This window comes from Brassica napus, chromosome C4 (assembly GCF_020379485.1).
Source record: "Brassica napus cultivar Da-Ae chromosome C4, Da-Ae, whole genome shotgun sequence".
NCBI classification, from domain to species: Eukaryota; Viridiplantae; Streptophyta; class Magnoliopsida; order Brassicales; family Brassicaceae; genus Brassica; species Brassica napus.
The window spans coordinates 22,153,632-22,177,600 of record NC_063447.1 but is presented as its reverse complement, the minus strand read 5'-3'; the positions used below and the strand labels follow the sequence as shown (position 1 = coordinate 22,177,600).

Here is a 23,969-nt window from a genome sequence, read left to right as displayed (position 1 = left end):
TTTTTTTAAAAAAATGAAAATTTTGGAAACTTTTTGAATTTTTAAAGAAAAAAAATATTTTAATTTTAATTCAAAATTAATTTTATGAAAATTTTGGGAGATTTTTTTTTTTAAGAAATATAAAATTTTATTTTCAATTTTAAGTTCAAAATTAATTTATAAAAAAAAATATTTATTTTTTTCAATTTTTTTGGAATTTAAAGTTCGTTTTAATTTTATAGAAAATTTTGGAAGAGTTTTTATTTTTTAAAAAGAAAAATAAAATTTATTTTCAATTTTAATTTCAAAATTGATTTTATAAAAAAATTCTTATTTTTCAATTTTTTGGAATTTTAAAGATCTTTTTAAGTTTTTAGAGAATATTTTTATATTCAATCAATATCAAATAAAAGTAAACATGTTAGTAAGTACATTGATAGTTCTACTAGCCTAGTGGTAAAAGACCTTGCCATGTGACCAAATAACCTGTGTTCGAATCCAGGGGTCTAAAGTTAAAGGTTTTTTTGGGCCGAATTATCTTTATAATGAACTAAACTTCCTACGGAGCCCACCACAAGCTCCTCCTTTGAACTCTCTTCTTCATATTTTCTTTTTTTTGAAAACAGCTCTTCGTCTTTGTCGTCTATATTGTTCTCTTTTCCACCGGAGAAACATAACTATATGTAACGCTTTCTCCACCATTGAGAAAATATATTAAGTTTCACCATTAAGTCACTCCGTTCAACTTTCCCACTACTCGAATTTAATTACTCCTCTTCCCATCTTCTTTGCAAATCCCTAATTTTCCATACCATAAATAGTGGTGCAGCCATCTACATATCTCATTGTTTCACAAGATTCATCATCGTTTCTTCCTTATAGTGGTGACGCGTCTCAGGTAGAGTCAAGAACCAAAAGATGAGTGATACAGAGGAGGCCATGAATGATCTGCGATGACCTTTCATACACACATGAGGGTGTACCGGATCGGTTCAAGACAATCGAGTATTATGGGTTCACCTCAAGTTATCAGATACAGCTCTATCCCTATTCTTTCATATTCAATTCACTGTAAGAAGAAAAGCTCCAAACTTTTTCAATTTTTTTTTTTTAATTTGTTAAAAGTTGTGACTGATTTGTATCTTTTGGGTCCAGTGTAGTTATTCTTCTCCAACACAAGCTGCAATCACTACGGATCTCAGTTTAACTGTAGCTGAGGACCTGAGGTACTTAACCAATTTTTCTGTCTAGAGCTGTCTTGTTGATTCTTTGCCTGAATTTGATATCTTGTCCATGTATTAGTACTCTGTGTTTGGTTCTCTATCCAACGTGGCTGCTAAGGTTGGTGCAATTTCCACTGGTCAGATCGCATAATATATTGAACGAAAAGGGGTATTGTTTCGTTTCCTGAGTATTAAGCTATCCTGTTTCGAATCTTGATCCCGCTAATAACATATTCATTGCTTTACTTAACCCTTTGGTTGTGTGTTTTCTTTGACAGTCCCTCATGAAGGCTGGTCGGCTTTGCATATCATTTGCAAAAGTGAGTTATTTTTCAGTTTCTTTATTTGACTTCAGTCTGAAAATATTAGATTGACCTTACATCATACTAGTTTTATAGGTTATTAATTTTTTTTTCATGGGAAGACTTTTAGAAGGCTCTGGTGTTGGGATCATTTAGTGGATATTAGTCCTTGGATATGGCTTACTTAGATCTCAATGGAACATGTATCACTGGCTATATCATTTGTATAGCTCTAAGCTCTAACATATATGTTATGTTCGGTTATCACACAGGCAATAGGTTTAAAGAAGCATATGAAAAGGCTCAATGCTCCAAAACATTGGATGCTTGGCAAACTTGGTGGTGCATTTGTATTTCTTCTATGAGAATTCATGTCTTCTCTATGATAGCGAGGGACGTTTCCGTCTTCACTCCATCAGGGACGAAGAAGCTAAGGTTTTGATCTCTCTTGCTCTTGATATAATTTAGAGTAATGTTTGACATGTATGTGTACCAATAAGATTTGTTTCTTTTCCTCTCTACAGTATAAGCTTTGCAAGGTTCGAACTATCCAGTTCGAACAAAAGGGCATCTCTTTCCAGAACAAACCATTAAGCTCGACCTAGAGGAGAAAAAGATTGTTGAGTTCATCAAGTTAGATTTCGGTAATGTTGTGATGGTGACTGGAGGTAGAAACAGAGGGCGTGTTGGTGTGATTAGAAACCGTACAAAGCTTAAGGGAAGCTTTGAGACTACCACCACATACAAGACTCAACAGGACATGAGTTTGCAGCAAGGTTGAGGAATGTGTTCACGCTAGGCAAAGGGTCAAAGCGTTGGGTGTCTTTTATTAAGGGTTCAGGGTGTTAAGCTTACCAAAATAGAAGAAGCCAGGAAGAGGCTCGCTAGCCAACAGACTGCTTAATTTGTGACTTTGAGCTATTTATTATGTTGTTTAGATGACTTTTATTTCCTACACTCACTTTGCTTTTGGTTCGCTTCCAAGCTTTGAAAATAATATGTTTTTTAAACTATCTCAAGAGTTAAAAATGGAACCATAGAAAATCTCAAAATAGAAAATCTCAAAATAGACGCATATGTTGGTTCGCTGCTCAGTTTTGAATCTTATCTTATTTTATCAAAAGTTTAAGGGTGTTAATCATTTATGCAATTAAATTGATTTGCAAATAATATATATTCACAAGTCCAAGTAAAGTTCACTCATTTTCAAATCGAATACAGTATATAGATTCTAATTAATATTTACGAATTCTTAATTTTTGTCTTTGTATTTTAAATAAAAAATCTATTTAAGTCTCTCAGAATAAAATAAAAAAAAACAATCCCATATGCAAGGGTTTCTTTTTTTAAACACTTATTATCATTTCAGAAAAGATAGTACGAGCATGAGCTTCTTCAAACATAGTTTGGTAACATCAACCAAAACTAAATAGAAGCAGAGGGAACCAGTAGGTCCCGAAACACAGCAAAAGAACAAAAAAGACACTACGATGACAAAGGTCGTAGGAGGAGAAGAAAAGCAGACAGTCAGAAATAGATGAACTCTTCACCAAAAGCAGAGAAGCGTAGCTTTTATTATAAACATATGAACAAACTTATCAACTTCATCTGATGAGAGATAATAGCAAACAAACACATGCACTACTGATATCTTGCATATTTTCATTGTCTTATCCATTCACCCATGTGCATTTTGATCAAATAGACTAAGATTTAGACATGTTTAGGTTGCATTTTGCATACATGAGTCCTTATCAGGTATTGGAGCACCACATGGAGTTCTTGGAGACATTTGGGTGCATTTGGAGCTCAAAAGAGGTGAAAAAGGTGATCATTGGACGAGCAGTGCATGGGAGCGACCTCACCGGAGTGACACCGTGAAGTCGCTGTGACACCCTTTCAGAGCGACTTGACCGGAGCGACGCAGCGAGGTCGCTCGCGTCTCCATCACCTGGAGCGACTTGACCGGAGCGACGCAGCGAGGTCGCTCGCGTCTCCATCACTCGGAGCGACGTGACCGGAGCGACGCAGCGAGGTCGCTCGCGAAGAGCGATCCAGAGCGACGTCTCGCAGCAACCCCTCCAGGTCGCTCCCGAAGCCTAGAGCGACCTCTCGGAGCGACCTCTCGGAGCGACTACTGGAGGTCGCTGCGCGACGTCTGATTACTCGAATTCATTTCTACTCAAGGGCCTTTTGGTCATTTTATTATGCACGTTTTTACTTCTGAAAACCTATGTTTTAAGTACTCTTGGCAGCCACCAGACAGATTATCTTTTGGTTCTAAGAAAAAACCTTTGGAAAGTTCATCTCTTGAATCATCTTTGTTCATCTAGTTATTGCAATTCTGTGTTTCCAATTCGTTGTTATATCCCTCTGTATGATTAATCTGAAATCCAAAATGGGTTTAAGAGGAATCATGAAGAGTAGTGAGTAATCACCATTTGAATTCATGGGTTAGGAAGATTAAGGGTGATTAGGTTAGAGCTAGGATGTTTTAGATTAGATCATTCCAAAACCTTGCTAGTAGAGTAATCATAATGCATCTTCTGAGTTAGCTTCTCAAAAGTTGATCTTTAGGCATTTCCCACCCAAAAGGTGTTCGATGAAATGCCTGAAACAACTCTTCTAAGCTTTTAGCATATTTTGCCAAAGACATTTGTTGTTAGAAATGCTAAGATAGCCTTAGACCTGTTAGTAATGATTGCTTCCATATTATTCAACCGAAGACATTTGTTGTTTGAAATGTGTTAGTAAATGAACATTCATCTAGACATAGAGTTTGTTTAGAATCGTGTCTAAGCTTAAGGTTGATAGTTTGATTGTTCGTTTGCCATCCTTAGTTCGAAACTTGATCACCCAAGGTCTAATTCCTATGGCCATGAGTTCTCATTTTCTTAGTTAAGAAAGTCAACTCATTTACCGTTTTTATTATTCTGAAACTGCATTAGTAATAATCATTAGTTTAGAAAACCTTTAAAATCATCGGTTGCACTTAGATTAAGTAAGTACTTGCATTCTCAGTGCTTGAAATCCCTTGGAATTGGTTCGACAATCATTTATACTACAACATTTGTCTTAGGAGCCTTGAAAACTCCTAATATCAAATTGGCGCCGTTGCCAAATTCTAAGTAGATTTGAACATTGAGATTTAGTCATTTGCTTGAGACTAAGTCATTTTAATTTTCTTTAGTTACTGATTCTCCTTCTTCACCTCCCTTTAATTTACAGGTGTATGAACTTGAGGAGCAGGGGTCCATCAAACCTAGTTCCAAGAGCCGCAGACATCAGAGCTTTAGAGAGAGAGTGTGCTAGAAAGAGAAGAGAAGAAGAGCAACAGTCTCACTTGCAGAGATTGGATACTGATATGGGAGACATACCTCAAAATGATGCCAACAACGTTCCTCAAAACCAACAGCGAGCAGCTCGACCCATTGGCACTTATGACCGCCCCAACATTCATGGTCATAGATTGGGAATCCGAGCACCAGCTGTAGCAGCCAACAACTTTGAGATCAAATCAGGACTCCTCAACGTGATCGAGAACAACAAGTATCATGGCTTGGCTCTAGAGGACCCATTTGATCACTTGGACAGGTTCGACAGCTACTGTGGGTTGTCAAAAACCAATGGTGTGTCTGAGGATGCCTTAAAGCTGAAGTTATTCCCTTTCTCTCTGGGGGATAAGGCACGACAGTGGGAGAAGTCTCTACCAAGTGACTCAATCACCACTTGGGATGACTGCAAGAAAGCTTTCTTGGAGAAGTTCTTCTCTACTTCAAGAACTGCTAAGCTGAGAAATGAGATCTCCAGTTTTCAACAGAAAGGCTTGGAAGGCTTCAGTGAAGCCTGGGAGAGATTCAAGGGCTACCAAGCTCAATGCCCACACCATGGCTTCTCTAAGGAGAGCTTGCTGAGCACATTCTACCGTGGTGCTCTTCCTAAGTACAGGGCCAGACTGGATACAGCTAGCAATGGGTTCTTCTTGGGGAGAACTGAGGAAGATGCAGAAGAGCTGGTTGACAATATGGTAAAGAGTGATGCTGTCTACAGTGGAGACCACGACAGAGGCAGTCGAACAGATGACAAGCAGACGAGGAGGGAGTTAAAGGCTCTCCAGGATAAGATTGACATTCTCATTGCTGATAAGGCCACCCAAGAGCAGCTGCACTTTGTTGGTAACCCAAACAAAGAAGCCACACCTGTTGTCCAGGAAGTTGATGGTTTGGAAGGGCAAGAAGAGCTGTGCTTCATCAACAACAATGGTAGCTGGTACAAGAAAGAGCCAAACTTTCAGTACAACAACTACCAACAGAGATCTTACCCCAACAACCAACAGAGTGGTTATCAGCCTCGGAACAACCAGCAAGGCAGCTATCAGCCTCAACAAAACCCTCCTCCCGGTTTCAACAACAAAGGACAACAACCTGCCCAACAACAACCTACTACTTCTACCTCTACTCCTCCAGTCAGCAGCACTGATGCCCTACTAAAACAAATCTTGGAGTCTCAGACAAGAAGTGAGAAGCATGTTGGCTATGAGTTGAAAAACCTTCACGCAAAGATTGATGGAAGCTACAATGAGCTCAACAACAAGTTCAGAACCTTGGAGAACCAGTTTGCTGCCATGAACACTCAACAAAATCGCCAACAAGGTTCTTTACCTGGAAAATCTGAGCAAAACCCCAAGGAGACCATGAAAGCTATCACCCTCAGGAGTGGTAAGGAGTTACCTCAGAAAGCTCTCACCAAGGATGCTGAGAAACAAGGTGAGGGGGTTGCCATCAACATAGATGATGAAGTGGTGATTGTTGATGAGAAAATCAATGATGAAATCTTGGAGAAGATTGTGGAAGCGAAAGGTAAAGGAAAGGTTGGGGAAGAGAAGAAAACAGTGAAAGATGGTGAAGTTGTTGCTCCAGCAAGTGAAAATTCTTTTGTTCCTCCTCCTTATGAACCCAAACTACCATTCCCTGGTAGATTCAAGAGGCAGCTGCTAGAGAAGTACAAAGCTCTATTTGAGAAGCAAATGAGTGAAGTTCAAGTCACAATGCCCATCATTGATGCTTTCATGCTAATTCCTCAATATAGTAAGTTCCTGAAAGATGTTGTAGCTGCAAAGAAGAAGGAGATGGAGGGCATGATGATTCTCACTCATGAGTGCAGTGCCATCATCCAGAGGCTTGTTGTTCCAAAGAAGCTAGAAGATCCAGGATGCTTCACATTACCTTGTGCTCTTGGACCTATGGTATTTGATAGATGTCTCTGCGATTTGGGAGCTAGTGTCAGCTTGATGCCTTTATCTGTTGCTAAGAAGCTTGGTTTCACTCAGTACAAGAAGTGTAGACTGTCTCTGGTATTGGCTGATCGTTCAGTGAAGTACCCGGTGGGTATCTTGGAGGACCTCCCCGTTATGGTTGGAAAATATGAGATCCCTACAGACTTTGTGGTGCTTGAGATGGGTGAGGAAGCTGCAGATCCTTTAATCCTTGGAAGGCCTTTCTTAGCTACAGCAGGAGCAATTGTTAATGTGAAAGAGGGCAAGATTGATCTCCACTTGGGTAAAGGGCATGTTCTTCACTTTGACATCAAGGAGGTAATGAAGAAACCAACAGTTCAAGGGCAAGTTTTCTACATTGAAGAGATGGATGCCCTTGCTGATGAGCTCCTTGAAGAATTGTCAATAGAAGACCCTCTACAGCATGCTTTGACGATAGAGAGGCCAGCTGAAGTGATTCAGAACCTGGAGAGTGCTGCCTATGGGATGATGTTGGATTCACACAGAGGATTTGGTAGTAAGGATCAGTATGAGGAGCTGCCTCAAATTGTCCATCAGGAAGCCTCGGTCATTCAACAAGGGGACACCCAGCAAAACGACTGGAGCGAGCTTAAGGCGCCTAAGGTGGAGCTTAAACCTCTCCCCAATGGTGTAAGGTATGCATTTCTTGGTCCTAATGGAACTTATCCAGTCATTGTGAGTAGTGAACTTACTGAAACTGAGCTATCTGAACTTTTGAAAACACTTAAAAGATTTAGAAAAGCAATAGGTTACTCACTTGATGACATCAAGGGAATATCACCCTCTTTGTGTATGCATAGGATACATCTTGAGGATGAATCAATGACTTCTATCGAGCATCAAAGAAGGTTAAATCCTAACCTGAAGGATGTTGTAAAGAAAGAGATTCTTAAACTCTTAGATGCTGGTGTTATCTACCCTATCTCAGATTCTAAATGGGTATCTCCTGTGCATGTTGTGCCAAAAAAGGGTGGTATAACTGTGATTAAAAATGACAAGGATGAATTGATACCAACAAGAACAGTCACTGGGCATAGGATGTGTATTGATTACCGCAAACTGAACTCTGCATCTAGAAAAGATCATTTTCCACTTCCATTTATTGATCAGATGCTTGAGAGACTTGCAAATCATCCATTCTATTGTTTTCTTGATGGATATTCAGGATTCTTCCAGATCCCCATACATCCCAATGATCAGGAGAAAACAACATTCACATGTCCTTATGGTACCTTCGCATATCGAAGAATGCCATTTGGTCTATGTAATGCTCCAGCCACCTTTCAAAGGTGCATGATGTCGATCTTTTCTGATCTGATTGAGGATGTTGTGGAGGTGTTCATGGATGATTTCTCTGTCTATGGATCTTCGTTTTCTGCTTGTTTGTCAAATTTGTGCAGGGTCCTACAGAGATGTGAAGACACCAACCTTGTGCTGAACTGGGAGAAGTGTCACTTCATGGTCAAAGAAGGGATTGTGCTGGGGCACAAGATTTCAGAGAAGGGGATTGAGGTGGATAAGGCCAAAATCGATGTTATGGTTGGTTTGCCCCCACCAAAGACAGTGAAAGACATCCGAAGTTTTCTTGGTCATGCTGGGTTTTACAGGAGATTCATAAAGGACTTCTCCATGATCACTAGACCATTGACCAGGCTGCTGTGCAAAGAAGCCACCTTCAGCTTTGATGTGGAGTGTCTAGAAGCCTTCAAGAAGCTGAAAGGTGAACTCATCAGTGCTCCAATTGTCCAGCCACCTAATTGGGATCTCCCCTTTGAGATCATGTGTGATGCTAGTGATTATGCTGTGGGAGCTGTTTTGGGGCAGAAGAAAGATGGCAAGACCCATGTGATCTACTACGCGAGCCAAACCCTGAATGATGCTCAGATGAGATATGCCACAACAGAGAAGGAGATGCTAGCCATTGTCTTTGCCTTTGAGAAGTTCAGAAGCTACTTGGTGGGATCTAAAGTCATTGTCTACACAGATCATGCTGCGTTGAGACACCTTTTGGCGAAGAAGGATGCAAAGCCCAGGCTCTTGAGATGGATTCTTTTGCTGCAAGAGTTTGATTTAGAGATCAAGGACAAGCCAGGAGTTGAGAATGGTGTAGCTGATCACTTGTCCAGGCTGAGAGTGGAGTGTGGCATTCCCATTGACGAAGGACTCCCTGAGGAACAGATCATGGCTATTGGAGCAGTGATAGCAGTTTGTGAGACTGGAAGGAAGCTTGAAGAAGTCAAGGCAACAGAAGAGAAAGAACCTTGGTATGCTGATTTGGTGAATTACCTAGCCACAGGAAAAGAGCCTTTGAATCTTGTGGGTTATGCCAAGAAGAAGTTCTACAAGGATGTGAAGAGATACTACTGGGATGAGCCCTACCTCTACATTCTCTGCAAAGATCAACTTTATAGGAGAGTGGTTGCTAATGAGGAGATTGATGGGATCCTTACACAGTGTCATGGATCATCTTATGGAGGCCACTTTGCTACCTTCAAGACTGTTGCTAAGGTGTTACAAGCTGGATTCTGGTGGCCACACATGTTCAAGGACACACAAGACTTTGTTTCAAGGTGTGATTCATGCCAAAGGAGGGGAAACATCACCAAGAGGAATGAGATGCCTCAGAATCCAATCCTTGAAGTTGAAGTGTTTGATGTGTGGGGTATTGACTTCATGGGGCCATTTCCATCATCACATGGCAACAAGTACATCCTGGTAGCTGTTGATTATGTCTCAAAATGGGTGGAAGCTATTGCAAGTCCCACCAATGATGCAAGAGTGGTAATCAAGATGTTCAAGAGCACCATCTTTCCAAGGTTCGGAGTTCCAAGAGTTGTAATCAGTGATGGAGGGTCTCATTTCATCAACAAACTGCTTGAGGGACTTCTCAGGAAGAACGGTGTTAAGCACAAGGTTGCAACTCCTTACCATCCTCAAACAAGCGGTCAAGTTGAAATTTCTAACAGAGAGATCAAGTCCATTCTGGAGAAGATTGTGGGGATTACAAGGAAGGATTGGTCAGTTAAGCTTGATGATGCGCTTTGGGCTTACAGGACAGCTTACAAGACACCTCTGGGGACCACACCTTTCAACCTATTGTACGGGAAAGCTTGCCATCTACCAGTGGAGCTTGAGTACAAGGCGCTTTGGGCAGTAAAGTTGCTGAACTTTGACATCAAGAGTGCCAAGGAGAAAAGGCTTTTTCAGCTACATGAGCTTGATGAGATAAGAATGGATGCCTTCGAAAACTCAAGGATCTACAAGGAGAAGACTAAATCTTTCCATGACAAGAATATCCTAAAGAGAGAGTTTAAAGAAGGAGATCAAGTTCTTCTCCACAACTCAAGACTGAAGTTGTTTCCAGGAAAGCTTAAGTCAAGGTGGTCCGGCCCTTTCAAGGTCAAAGAGGTTAAGCCATATGGAGCAATAGTTTTGTGGAGTACTGATGGAAGAGACTTCACAGTCAATGGGCAAAGGGTTAAGCTCTACATGGCTGATGCACCTGAGGAAGATGGAGTTTCAAATCCACTGTCTGATCCTACCCCAGCCTAGTCCAAAAGGAGGCAAAGTCAAGCTAGAGACTTAAAACAAGCTCACTTGGGAGGAAGTCCCATGCGTATCCTTGTACATATTGCATTGGTATTTTCATTTTCTTCATATTTCATAAAAAAAAAAAAAAAAAGGGAAAGTGTTGAAGTATTGTTCAGGTGGTTCATCGATCCGGTCAAGGCAAGGACTCGAGCGTGGGAGTGAGGTTCTGCAGCGACGCCACGAGGTCGCTCCAGCTGGGAGCGACGTAATCAGAGCGACTCGGCTAAGTCACTCGCATATTCGGTGTCCGGAGCTCGAGAGTCGCTCTGGGAGCGACGTCTCGCAGCGACCACGTGAGGTTGCTCGCGTTTCTGTCGCTGGGAGCGACGTGATCAGAGCGACTCGGCTAAGTCGCTCGCACATTCGGTGTCCGGAGCTCGAGAGTCGCTCTGGGAGCGACGTCCCGCAGCGACCACGTGAGGTCGCTCGCGTTTTCTGTCGCTGGGAGCGACGTGATCAGAGCGACTCGTGAGGTCGCTCGCGTTTACTGCGACACGGAGCGACCCATCAGAGCGACCACTCCAGGTCGCTCCCGAGCCGGTCCAGGTAAGTCCCTCTTCGATTTTGTCCGGTTTAATTCGAGTTAACCAGCCCTAAACCTAACCGGACGACCCTAGAACTACCCATACCCACGACCTTCATCTCTTTCACTCTCCTTTCCTCTCACAAACACTCATACTCTCTCAAACAAACCCACACCAAAAATCTCCTAACTTTCTCAATTCTCACCCAAATCTCCTAGTTCTTGTTTCTAAATCTAAGCTTTCGCCCCAACAGTCTATTCCTCACCACCCATTCCCCATTTCCTTCCATCCAAAGCAAGGTATTGTGTTTTTAAATTCAAATTCGTAGGTCCATGAACCCTAGAATTTGAAAATCGAAATTTGGTCATTTTCTTGCTTGATTGTGGTGAAATAGACTAGGGAAAGCTTATATATCAAGTTGGGTTGTTGAATTGAAGGTGGAACTGAGCTTAATTTGAACTTTGGCAAAATTAGGGTTCATGGATTTGGGGCTTTTCGAAATTGATCCTATTTGAGTGTGTTAGTGGGTGAGTTAGTATGTTAAGGTGTTGAAAGGTTTGATTAGAGAACCCTCTCATTCTAGAATAACTTTGATTATTGAATTTTACTTGTCTTGTAATTTTCACATGATGAAAAGATTGAGAATTGTGGTTTTTTACGTTCCTTCTTGAAGTTTACATTTGCAAAGTCAATCGACTTATCCCTTTCCAAGTTTTGTATTTCTCAGGTACAATGGTTAAGAAAACAAAGGGAAAGTCGGATGCTGAGAGGCAAGAACCTGAAAGTCAAGAGTCTTCGTTGAGAGGAAAGGCTTTAGCCTCGGAACGAGCTGGTTCTGGGACACAAAAGACTTCTCGACAGAAAACCGTGGCTGCAAAGAAGGCAAAGGAGCAAGAGAAGAGGGCAGGGAAGAGTATAGCAGTTGCCACAGATGAAGAGAGTGGCGATGAAAGTGCAGATGAGCAGGCTCCTACAAAGAGGGCCAAGATGTCCAAAGGGAAAGAGGTTGCTGAGGATAGAGACAGGGCGAAAACTCCATCTGAGGAAGAGCTGTATCACCATTTGTTGAATGGGGTAACTTGGACTCCGACCAGATTCGCTGACCTTGATTTGCTGAAGGAGGTGGGTCTCTATTCTGATATTGAGGCAATGCTGGGGCACCTGAAGATGCCCAAACTCCTCACCATGGCCTACCCCACCTACCGGGATGTCTCCTGTCAGTTCTTGTCTTCCCTTGAGGTCACTTACCATGACGATCCGCACGTGAGGCAGGGATGGGGCAAAATAAAGTTCAGGGTCAATGGGAGAGAGTACAACATGAACTTCAAAGACATTGGGAGAGTCATGGGTTTCCAAGACTTGGCAGACTACTCCCTTCCCAAGTGTGAAAACCTCCCCGCTCAGCTTTGGAAGTTAATCACTGGAAACAAACACTCTACCGGGGCTGACAAGAACTCACATATACGGCACCCGTCTGTACGCTACCTCCATAGGATGCTCGTCCATGCATTCTACCCACGGAAGCAAGCTGGTAGTGTCACCGAGGAAGACATGCGCCTGCTCTGCCCGGCTATCCGCCCCTATGCCCCACCTGGAACGTTGCCCCTTCCAAGCAACGACATCTATGCTTCCTTCGGGATGGTCAGTTTCTTCGTGAATCGTCTCGAGCACTACAGAGACTGGGCATGGTACACAACTGATTCGCAACCAAAGGTTGGGATAGGCGGGATGATCACGCCACTGCTCCAATTTCTGAATGTTCCTTTGGGAAAGGACGCAGCAGGGCCTAAGTTCATCGATGGCACTTACTTGAGGATTGCCACCTATTTCAGTGGGATGTATGGGAAGGACTACGTCTACCACTACTACTTGCAGGGCAAGCCGGTCGAAGTGGCTCTTCCAAACCAGAGGCTGACGAGCTTAGAGAGACCTGGAGCTATCAGCTTCAACTTATCCCAAGAAGACTTTCTTGGAGAACACGGGTCTCTCGGTCCCATTGCTGCACCAAGGAAAAGGAGTGTTCCGACGAGACACGACTTCACAGAACCTCCTAGGGAAGAATCTGTACCCATCTATGGACCTCCACGCTACTACTTCAAGCCGCATGATGGAGTCCTTCCCCCTGGTGCGCTTCGTGATGCTCATGACCACATTAGCCGACTTCAGCGATGGAACAAGGCACAAGACAGAACGATCGAAAAGCTGAAGGACAAGTGCAAGGCGCTGAGCAAGACGGTGAAGAAGCAAGCAAAGACTTCAGCCAAGTTCATGAAGAAAGTGGCCGATGTCTTGACCAGAGGAGGAATAGCTGGATGTAGCTCAGCGGACTTCGCCTTCGCGAACACATCAGTCCCCCAGCCCCCACCTCACCCCACTGATCTTGGTTTCCCACTCACTGATAGACAGCTCCAGCGACAACGGAGGAACCCACCCACTCAGCCTTCCGCCTCTGGAAACAAGTCTCCATCCCTAGCCTCTTCAGAAAGTGAAGCTGAGATTGAAGAAGTTCAGAGCCAACAATGGTATGGAGACTACAGCTCAGGACATGGAGGTTACTACGCCACGTTTCCACCGGACGACGATGATGCTGGGGCATCTGCCCCCACTTACTATCCTTGAAGGTATTTCTCTACTTTCCCCTGTATATACCATTTCGTTTTTGCATATTAGTTTTCTCTTTTTGGGTATCTCCCTCTCCTTGACAACACAGAGACTGTGTCATTTAAGTTTGGGGGAGGTACCAAGTATTTGATCATGTTTGCTTTGATGTTGTTTCATTGAGTCATGCATTGCATATCTATTTGCATATAAAAAAAAAATCATTTAGTTTGCATCATTTGCATTTCTAGGAGAGTCTAGAGCATATAGGTTGCATTCACTTGCATTGGGAGCAATGATTTTAAATGCCTTGTAAAGAACACTACTTTGCACCTGAGTAGCTTATGCACCTCTCAAAAGGACTTGTATGCTTCGAGCCTTGAAAACTCTTCCTGAAACTTGTTGATTGCTGAAACTCAGTCTTTGAAGCCAACTACAACCTTATTTGAACTGAACGAACTTAATGCATCTTGCTCATGGTCCCTTGTGTACTGAATCATGGATATACACACTTGAGTTGTCACATCCTTTATGCCAATCTTTTTGACAACCTCTAGTGGTAGACCTCTCCCCAAAATCCCTTCCTCTGTTTAAGCCTTCATTGATTGATGAGTGAGGCCTTTTTCGGAAAGTCTTACATGCACATAATGTTGAGAGTATCGGGAACGACAATGCTTGATCTTCATTCTTGCTAGATTAGGCACATTATTGTCTAGCCATAGGATGGGGGTGAGTGTTGTGAAGTTCGATTTGGGAGTATGAGAAAGTTGAAGGAAAAGAGTGAACTCTTGTGTTTAATTGACTAGTCTTTATGGGATAAGTAGAGAAACTTCTAGCTCGATTTGTGAAAAGTCTTGCCCCCAAACAAAAACAAAAAAAAAAAAAAAAGAAAAAGAAAAAAGAAAAGAATAAAAAAAAAAAAAAAGGGGCTAGCAAAGTTGTTTAGAGCTAAGATTTGTTTAGAAGTTAAGAAAATCCTTTATAGATTTCAAAGAAAAAGAGTTTTATGTGCAAAGTGTTCTTGGGTCTTTTGGTGAGAGATGGGAGTTGGGTTCGACATTATGAAGTGATTGTGTAACTTGTATATTTGGGAAAAGGGTAGAACAATGGAGATTGAGCATTGTATGCATGAGTTGGTCCCTTTCTTAGATATATTATGTGCAATGTCAAGGCTACTCGTTTCGAGAGTAAACCACTTTAAAAGATCATGGATTTCGAACCTCTTGACCCACTTGAATAAAAGCCTTCCCTTACTCAACCAAATGATTTGGACCAATTGACCATTTGCAAGAATTCACTTGATGTTTTATGCTTAATGAATGTGAGAGTTGGTTGATTTGAATGTGTGGATGCTTGATGATGAGTATAAGGGCAAAAAGAGTTGAGATAGGCCTAGAGAAGCTAGAGTGTAATAAGAGAGTGTGCTCATGTTAGATTAGATGTTGAATCGAGTGCTAGTTGTGTTTCTTTTGGCTATGAGCTCCCACCTTCAAACCTCTCTCCCTATGAGTTCTAGAAAGTTCACTTGTGGACAAGTAAAAGAACAAGTTTGGGGGAGTTGATATCTTGCATATTTTCATTGTCTTATCCATTCACCCATGTGCATTTTGATCAAATAGACTAGGATTTAGCCATGTTTAGGTTGCATTTTGCATGCATGAGTCCTTATCAGGTATTGGAGTACCACATGGAGTTCTTGGAGACATTTGGGTGCATTTGGAGCTCAAAAGAGGTGAAAAAGGTAATCATTGGACGAGCAGTGCATGGGAGCGACCTCACCGGAGCGACACTGTGAAGTCGCTGTGACACCCTTTCAGAGCGACTTGACCGGAGCGACGCAGCGAGGTCGCTTGCGTCTCCATCACCCAGAGCGACTTGACCGGAGCGAAGCAGCGAGGTCGCTCGCGTCTCCATCACTCGGAGCGACGTGACCGGAGCGACGCAGCGAGGTCGCTCGCGAAGAGCGACCCAGAGCGACGTCTCGCAGCGACCCCTCCAGGTCGCTCCCGAAGCCTGGAGCGACCTCTCGGAGCGACTACTGGAGGTCGCTGCGCGACGTCTGATTACTCGAATTCATTTCTACTCAAGGGCCTTTTGATCATTTTATTATGCACGTTTTTACTTCTGAAAACCTATGTTTTAAGTACTCTTGGCAGCCACCAGACAGATTATCTTTTGGTTCTAAGAAAAAACCTTTGGAAAGTTCATCTCTTGAATCATCTTTGTTCATCTAGTTATTGCAATTCTGTGTTTCCAATTCGTTGTTGTATCCCTCTGTATGATTAATCTGAAATCCAAAATGGGTTTAAGAGGAATCATGAAGAGTAGTGAGTAATCACCATTTGAATTCATGGGTTAGGAAGATTAAGGGTGATTAGGTTAGAGCTAGGATGTTTTAGAGTAGATCATTCCAAAACCTTGCTAGTAGAGTAATCATAATGCATCTTCTGAGTTAGCTTCTCAAAAGTTGATCTTTAGGCATTTCCCACCCAAAAGGTGTTCGATGAAATGCCTGAAACAACTCTTCTAAGCTTTTAGCATATTTTGCCAAAGACATTTGTTGTTAGAAATGCTAAGATAGCCTTAGACCTGTTAGTAATGATTGCTTCCATATTATTCAACCGAAGACATTTGTTGTTTGAAATGTGTTAGTAAATGAACATTCATCTAGACATAGAGTTTGTTTAGAATCGTGTCTAAGCTTAAGGTTGATAGTTTGATTGTTCGTTTGCCATCCTTAGTTCGAAACTTGATCACCCAAGGTCTAATTCCTATGGCCATGAGTTCTCATTTCCTTAGTTAAGAAAGTCAACTCATTTACCGTTTTTATTATTCTGAAACTGCATTAGTAATAATCATTAGTTTAGAAAACCTTTAAAATCATCGGTTGCACTTAAATTAAGTAAGTACTTGCATTCTCAGTGCTTGAAATCCCTTGGAATTGGTTCGACAATCATTTATACTACAACATTTGTCTTAGGAGCCTTGAAAACTCCTAATATCAAATTGGCGCCGTTGCCAAATTCTAAGTAGATTTGAACATTGAGATTTAGTCATTTGCTTGAGACTAAGTCATTTTAATTTTCTTTAGTTACTGATTCTCCTTCTTCACCTCCCTTTAATTTACAGGTGTATGAACTTGAGGAGCAGGGGTCCATCAAACCTAGTTCCAAGAGCCGCAGACATCAGAGCTTTAGAGAGAGAGTGTGCTAGAAAGAGAAGAGAAGAAGAGCAACAGTCTCACTTGCAGAGATTGGATACTGATATGGGAGACATACATCAAAATGATGCCAACAACGTACCTCAAAATAACCAGCGAGCAGCTCGACCCATTGGCACTTACGACGTTCCCAACATTCATGGTCATAGATTGGGAATCCGAGCACCAGCTGTAGCAGCCAACAACTTTGAGATCAAATCAGGACTCCTCAACGTGATAGAGAACAAAAAGTATCATGGCTTGGCTCTAGAGGACCCATTTGATCACTTGGACAGGTTCGACAGCTACTGTGGGTTGTCAAAAACCAATGGTGTGTCTGAGGATGCCTCTGAAGTTATTCCCTTTCTCTCTGGGGGATAAGGCACGACAGTGGGAGAAGTCTCTGCCAAGTGACTCAATCACCACTTGGGATGACTGCAAGAAAGCTTTCTTGGAGAAGTTCTTCTCTACTTCAAGAACTGCTAAGCTGAGAAATGAGATCTCCAGTTTTCAACAGAAAGGCTTGGAAGGCTTAAGTGAAGCCTGGGAGAGATTCAAGGGCTACCAAGCTCAATGCCCACACCATGGCTTCTCTAAGGAGAGCTTGCTGAGCACATTCTACCGTGGTGCTCTTCCTAAGTACAGGGCCAGACTGGATACAGCTAGCAATGGGTTCTTCTTGGAGAGAACTGAGGAAGATGCAGAAGAGCTGGTTGACAATATGGTAAAGAGTGATGCTGTCTACAGTGGAGACCACGACAGAGGTAGTCGAACAGATGACAAGCAGACGAGGAGGGAGTTAAAGGCTCTCCAGGATAAGATTGACATTCTCATTGCTGATAAGGCCACCCAAGAGCAGCTGCACTTTGTTGGTAACCCAAACAAAGACGCCACACCTGTTGTCCAGGAAGTTGATGGTTTGGAAGGGCAAGAAGAGATGTGTTTCATCAACAACAATGGTAGCTGGTACAAGAAAGAGCCAAACTTTCAGTACAACAACTACCAACAGAGATCTTACCCCAACAACCAACAGAGTGGTTATCAGCCTCGGAACAACCAGCAAGGCAGCTATCATCCTCAACAAAACCCTCCTCCCGGTTTCAACAACAAAGGACAACAACCAGCCCAACAACAACCTACTACTTCTACCTCTACTCCTCCAGTCAGCAACACTGATGCCCTACTAAAACAAATCTTGGAGTCTCAGACAAGAAGTGAGAAGCATGTTGGCTATGAGTTGAAAAACTTTCACGCAAAGATTGATGGAAGCTACAATGAGCTCAACAACAAGTTCAGAACCTTGGAGAACCAGTTTGCTGCCATGAACACTCAACAAAATCGCCAACAAGGTTCTTTACCTGGAAAATCTGAGCAAAACCCCAAGGAGACCATGAAAGCTATCACCCTCAGGAGTGGTAAGGAGTTACCTCAGAAAGCTCTCACCAAGGATGCTGAGAAACAAGGTGAGGGGGTTGCCATCAACATAGATGATGAAGTGGTGATTGTTGATGAGAAAATCAATGATGAAATCTTGGAGAAGATTGTGGAAGCGAAAGGTAAAGGAAAGGTCGGGAAACAGAAACATATATAACACAAACATATTGATAAATTAGTTTGGCAAACGGAACACCAAGTAAATCCCCTAAAATTATTACTAACTGTTACTAATATATGAGGAGCATTGTTAATACCAAAATAATTAACTCAATAAAAATTAAGCCATTTATCAAAAACAAAATTAACTCCATAAAATTATACAAATTATTACACTACCACGCAAAAGATTTAAATTTCTTATTAACATACATTTTACACAACTATCTAAATCAAAACCTCCAACACAAAAAACAAATATCTCTTACACAAAGTAAGTTACAAATCAACTACTATCAATTTTTTAACAACTCCTTCGAGACATCTAATGAGATATCATTTCTAAAGTTGTGTGGTCGTTAACAGTCGGCAAGAACCAGCACTGACAGTCAAACAATCATTCCCTACATTAGCTAAAACTACTCAAAGACAACCACGTTTATAAGAATTTGACATTCAAACCGTTGAACGTCCATTTACTTGCGATAAAAACATGCAATGTCAAATTACACATAAAACCAACAAAATAATTCATAAATTTAAATAACACAAATGTCAAACAACCCGCGCTACGAGCAGACACACCACTAGTTATTTATAAAGAGTTGTTGGCAGAAAAAAAAACAAGAACCTACAATCATATATCACTTGAAGTGACCTAATAACTGTCCCACCACAACAATGTGAAGGGGAAAAACCATACAATAAACACACAATATAGACTAAAAATTAAGAATCAATAATGCAAAACATAACAATTATACTCGACGACGGCGTTCCCTGTCTTGATATCAAAGACATGTGTCCTTGCCTGAACATAACCTCTAGCAAATCGGAAAAGTCCACTCCCTCCGATCACCGGCATCTCCCTCACTTTATCAAACACCGAGTTTCTTCCAAACACTGTGATTGTGCTTCCATTGTACTTCCCTTCCAAAATAGCGAAATTCATAGCCATCAACAATCCCACCTCTTCTTTAGATGCGGCTGCATAAAACCCTTGTGCCCTTCCAACCATTTCGGAGCTTAATTCCGGGGCCATCGTTAAAGGATTATCAATCATCCGAGTGAGGCCAAAACCTGTTGCTCCTGTGTAGGTTTTCGGAGGATTCATTATTGAGACCGAAGTTGGATCTTTGCCGTCCAAGATGTCGTGCCAATACACTGTAAAATGAGTTAGCTTCTCTTTTTTATGACTCAAGAAATCACGTTCGAGGGATTCTGCTGTGGCCGAAACTAGAACGAGGGATAGTGCTACAGCAGAGAGAAGAAAGAAAGAGAGAAAAGTGGCCATGGTGAAGAGAATGACTTTAGTGGGGTTTTCGTGGATACAATTTCAATTTTATGGGTTCATAGACATTATTTAATATGGAGGAGATGGCATTGTGAACTGTCGTGTTGATATTCAATAATATCGGAGTTGGTGTACCTACTCCAACTCACTGAAAATGATGTCGATATCTTTATAGAGGGAGTTGTTATATTAAATAATCTCACGCTATGAACACATTGAAATTGATAGGACAAAGAGAATGTTACTTATCGAGACAATTCTAAAACTTAGTTAACGAAAAATCATAGCCCGTGAGCGCTAAAACATTTGATACCAAAAAGAAAAGAAAAGAATATTTGATACCCTAAACCAAATAAAATTAATACATTTAAGAAATTTGTTCTACAACGAAATAATACAGAGGGTAGTCAATTTTTAAAAAATAAAGTTTTAACAAATAATATAGAAACTATCATAATTTAAAGTATCCATAATTTTATTTTAAAATTGTATCAATAACTTTGGTAAACTAAGCATTAGCAAATAAATAAAAAATAAATAACGAGAACTGATATGAAATAGCCGAAAACATGTTTTTTGCTCCCAAACTAGTCTTATAGGACCAAAGAGATTAAATTAGGTTTCATTGAATTGTAAATCACAGTTATATATCTTTCTTAAATATATATAAGAATAAATAAATATTAAAAAAAAAACATTTCTGTTTTTATTCAAAAAGGAAGAATTCTAATTTTACCTCAAACTTGATATCTTTAAATGATAAAAATTTGCATAAATCCCTTAATTTTCTTTTAAAAAGAAAAAATTAACCCTCCTAAATAATTTATAAATGTTTAAGAATTATTTATAGAAGTTTATAAAATCAATCTCACCCCCTAAATACTTAACCCTAAACAATAATCACTCAATCCTAAAACCTAAATGTTAGGGTATTTGTTTATTGAATGTAATTTAGAAAAGTTGTATCCAACTTAGTGCATTTCAAGAAATTTCTCTTTAAAAATTAATTTTTCAAACAAATTAATTTTTCAAATTTTGTTTAAAAATTTGAATTTTTTTTATTTCAAAAGGATATAAAAACGGTTGTTTCTTTAAAACATTACAGAATATGAATAATATCTTCCTAAAATTAGCAAGATTTGATAAATAAGTAAAATACCTTCATAAAAATTAGGAAAATTTTCATAAATATGCATTTTAAAATACATTTTTAAAATGAATATTTTAGGAAGGTCTCCATGAATATATATTTATGAATATCTTATTGAATATGAATTATATGTATATTTGGTAAAATATTTTTGAATATGTATAATATATTCCTCAAATTATAGGAAAACCTTCCTGAATTTGATATCTAAATTTTGTAAAGACATTATAAATATTCAGAATATCTTCTTAAGTTTTAGAAAGATGTTATACATTCAGTAATGTTTTCCTAAATATGCATATAACTCAAATTCACGAAGATGTCATACAAATTTTGGAAAACCTTCCAAAATACACATGCAAGTTACGTACATTTAAGAGGTCTAGCTACATCTTTATAATGCCATTTCTGAATTCATAAAAAATTTACAAATTCACCAAGATAGAATACACATTCACAAAAGTCTTTCTAAACTTCTTAAAAATAAAATGTGCTTACGGAAAAAAAATATTTGGAAAACAAATATGCAAAAAATCAATTTTAAAAAAAAAAGAATGTATTTTGATTTTATTATTTTCCAATTTTTAATATTTATTTGTTTTATATATTAGTAAATAAGTAAATAAAATTATAAAGAAAGATATAAATTCCATTGACTTCTTTAAAAAAAATATTTAAGAGATTTTCCCGTAAATGATTGTTGTAAATAAAAAAGAAGATAATTAATCTCAAATAGTTTCGAAACATGTTTTTTTGTTCCCAAACTAGCCCACAAGGATCAAAGTGGAGGTGCTTAGGAGTTTGGGTCATCAAAGGTTTGTAATTGTAAGATTGGGTCATTTTAAGTTTTAATTTGTAGATTGGTCACCTACTAGGTGAGGAAAAAAATGGAGACCATTTTAATCTTTTGACCCATAAACTTAACTAGTGTCTTTATGATTTTGGCTTGAGAAATTAATAATATGCTACCAATAAATGACCCAAAGACTCTATGACTTTAGATTATCAAACTTGTTTGCACATGTGATTAGATGACCCTAAGACTTGAAAAGAGAGAGAGAAGGATGCTAATGGGCCGGTAGAAGTTGTTTGGGCCGAAGAATGAATGGCGAGAACAGTGTTTATATGTTTTGATTTATTTAAATTTTGGGGTCATTTGTAAAACTGTAAAAGTGTTAAAAGTTAAAGCGTAAAAAACATGTGTTGGGTGGGTCTAAGGAAGCTGATTTTCCTGCCATAACTTATTAGATTATTTTATTATATTATATTAATAAAGTAAGATGTGGATCTACTAAGTGTTATTACCGGATAATGAAGAGGGGCGGATGCGAAAAAGAAACCCTAATAGATTTGATGTTGAAAGTTAAGGCATAATGAGCTGTATCACAAATGTTGTGGGGAAAGGGAAGATAATAGGTAACAGCAATGGCAAAGGTAAATTGTTATCTCTTTTATTTACACCACAATTAGTTTGTTTCTTGCTGAAATTTGTAAGTGCCTATTACAGTAATTTGTAATTGAACTGTAGGAGTCTCTGATACATACAATATAGTTATGGTTGATAGGTGGATTATGTATTATAATGGTTCTTGGTATTTCAAAATAGATAATGATAGAATCAGTAGAGCACTAGATTGCTCGACAATTAGAGGTGTTCAGATGCTGAAAGATAGTATTCTTCAAGAGTATGGTATGTTGGGGAGACTAATCTCGGTTGATATGTGCTATTAGCTTTATGATGGAGATAGTAATATAATTGAAAAATTGGTTGTACCAGTTGAGATTACAAACAAAGATGATTATCAAATATTTAGGACTCTTCATAGGGAAGACAAATCTGTGAATGTCTTTGTGACATTCATGGATTTTTTGGAAAAGAAATGATATTTCTAAGGCCTGAACAAGTGCTTATGTTGGAAAGTATTACATATGTTGGTATGGTTGATGATGATGATGATGAAATCTTAGTGAGGCACGTATAAGCACTTGAAGCAGCTTGTGGATGTAACTCAGAGATATTCAAAAGTGTAGGGGATCAAGATAAGGAAAATAACAAAATTGTGAAGGTATTTTAGGTTCAGCCAGTGTGATTCAGTAGAACCGTAACGAAAAAGATAAATAAAAGAACAACAGAGAAAATATGGAAGTGGACAAGGGAAAATATAATGAAGATGACGTCGGAGAAGATAATGAAGATGACGTCGGAGAAGATAATGAAGAGTATGATGAAGATTATGATGTTGGAGAAGATAATGAAGAGGATGATGAAGATTGTGAATTTGATTACTGGGATGATTTCTGAAGAGATTGTATGACATATGATGATAAAGATGATGGTAGAGCTCCATCAAAAGGAGGAAGTGGTGGACCTTTGGGCATTAACATGGAACAACATTCTGGATCAAGTGGTGGTAGAGGAGAAGGGTTTCAAAACCCTGCATCAAGTGGTTCAGATGGATCAATATCTAACAAACAGCGTCGTAAGAGGAAAATTTTAGAAGGCAACGTTGATGAAGGAAATGATGATATATCTACCTCTCGACCCGTTGGTTTTGGGTACGGTGCAGAAACAGATACGTTCGGAGGTGGTGATGTTGTTCTCATAACTCCACCCAAAAAATAAACAAACAAAATCGTGTGATCGATGTTGATGAATATTTTGTTGATGTGGATAAGAATTCAGGAAAGGGATAGAAGTGTCGGAAATATATAGATATACTGATGTAGATCAGTTTTTAATGATATAGAAGCAAAATGTTTTGAAACGGAGGACATCAACTACATCAAGAAGGACTCGTGTATATATATATATATATATATGTATTCTTTGGAAGGCTATTTAAAGAAAAAGAGCAATTTAAGTTAACAATGGCGATCACATGGAACATCTAAAGTGCTTGCAGCCATTTTGCATTTCTAAAAAAATAATTAGAAAAAAGGGGGGCGAAAGACTCCAATGTGGACCACGTGCTATGAAACTATTGGAACTACTATGAACGGAATTTAACTATACACGGACCAATTGGAAAGGCGATATCACTCAAATTACCCTAAGGAGTGATTTATACTCTCTCAAATAAGAGGTCGAGTTGTAGTACTTAGGGATCGAATCCACAGAGAGCTAGGGTTAATCCCTCATAACCTATTTGAACCCTAAACCTAACAGGTGGATCTATTCAGACATGAAGTTTGTCACAGATATCATAGAAAGAATAGATAT

The 23,969-nt window shown here is 39.7% G+C and overlaps 2 protein-coding genes and 2 non-coding genes across 4 annotated transcripts; 1 reads left to right on the top strand and 3 right to left on the bottom strand.

Moving 5' to 3' along the window:
* Window positions 1-5,291: 5,291 nt before the first annotated feature.
* LOC125586530 lies at window positions 5,292-5,398 on the bottom strand. Its single transcript, XR_007323065.1, has one exon. It is a non-coding gene; the product is annotated as a small nucleolar RNA R71 (small nucleolar RNA).
* An 11,798-nt stretch (window positions 5,399-17,196) lies between these two features.
* Window positions 17,197-17,303, bottom strand: LOC125586535. Its single transcript, XR_007323071.1, has one exon. It is a non-coding gene; the product is annotated as a small nucleolar RNA R71 (small nucleolar RNA).
* A 1,515-nt stretch (window positions 17,304-18,818) lies between these two features.
* On the bottom strand, window positions 18,819-19,682 carry LOC106390829 (dirigent protein 19). The gene has a single exon (XM_013831363.3). It carries the CDS (start codon window positions 19,597-19,599, stop codon window positions 19,042-19,044), a length of 558 nt encoding a protein of 185 aa, XP_013686817.2. The 5' UTR covers window positions 19,600-19,682; the 3' UTR covers window positions 18,819-19,041.
* Window positions 19,683-22,889: 3,207 nt separating this feature from the next.
* On the top strand, window positions 22,890-23,372 carry LOC125585893 (uncharacterized protein DDB_G0290685-like). Its single transcript, XM_048755607.1, has 2 exons — window positions 22,890-23,022; window positions 23,080-23,372. The coding sequence occupies exons 1-2, from the start codon at window positions 22,890-22,892 to the stop codon at window positions 23,370-23,372; spliced, it is 426 nt and encodes a 141-aa protein (XP_048611564.1).
* The last annotated feature ends 597 nt before the right edge of the window (window positions 23,373-23,969 follow it).

Coding starts and splice junctions, on each gene's coding strand:
- LOC125585893 (XM_048755607.1), top strand. CDS start 22,890: ATGGAAGTGGACAAGGGAAAATATAATGAAGATGACGTCGGAGAAGAT. Junction 23,023..23,079: donor TGAAGAGGATGATGAAGATT/GTGAATTTGATT, acceptor ATGATGATAAAG/ATGATGGTAGAGCTCCATCA.
- LOC106390829 (XM_013831363.3), bottom strand. CDS start 19,599: ATGGCCACTTTTCTCTCTTTCTTTCTTCTCTCTGCTGTAGCACTATCC.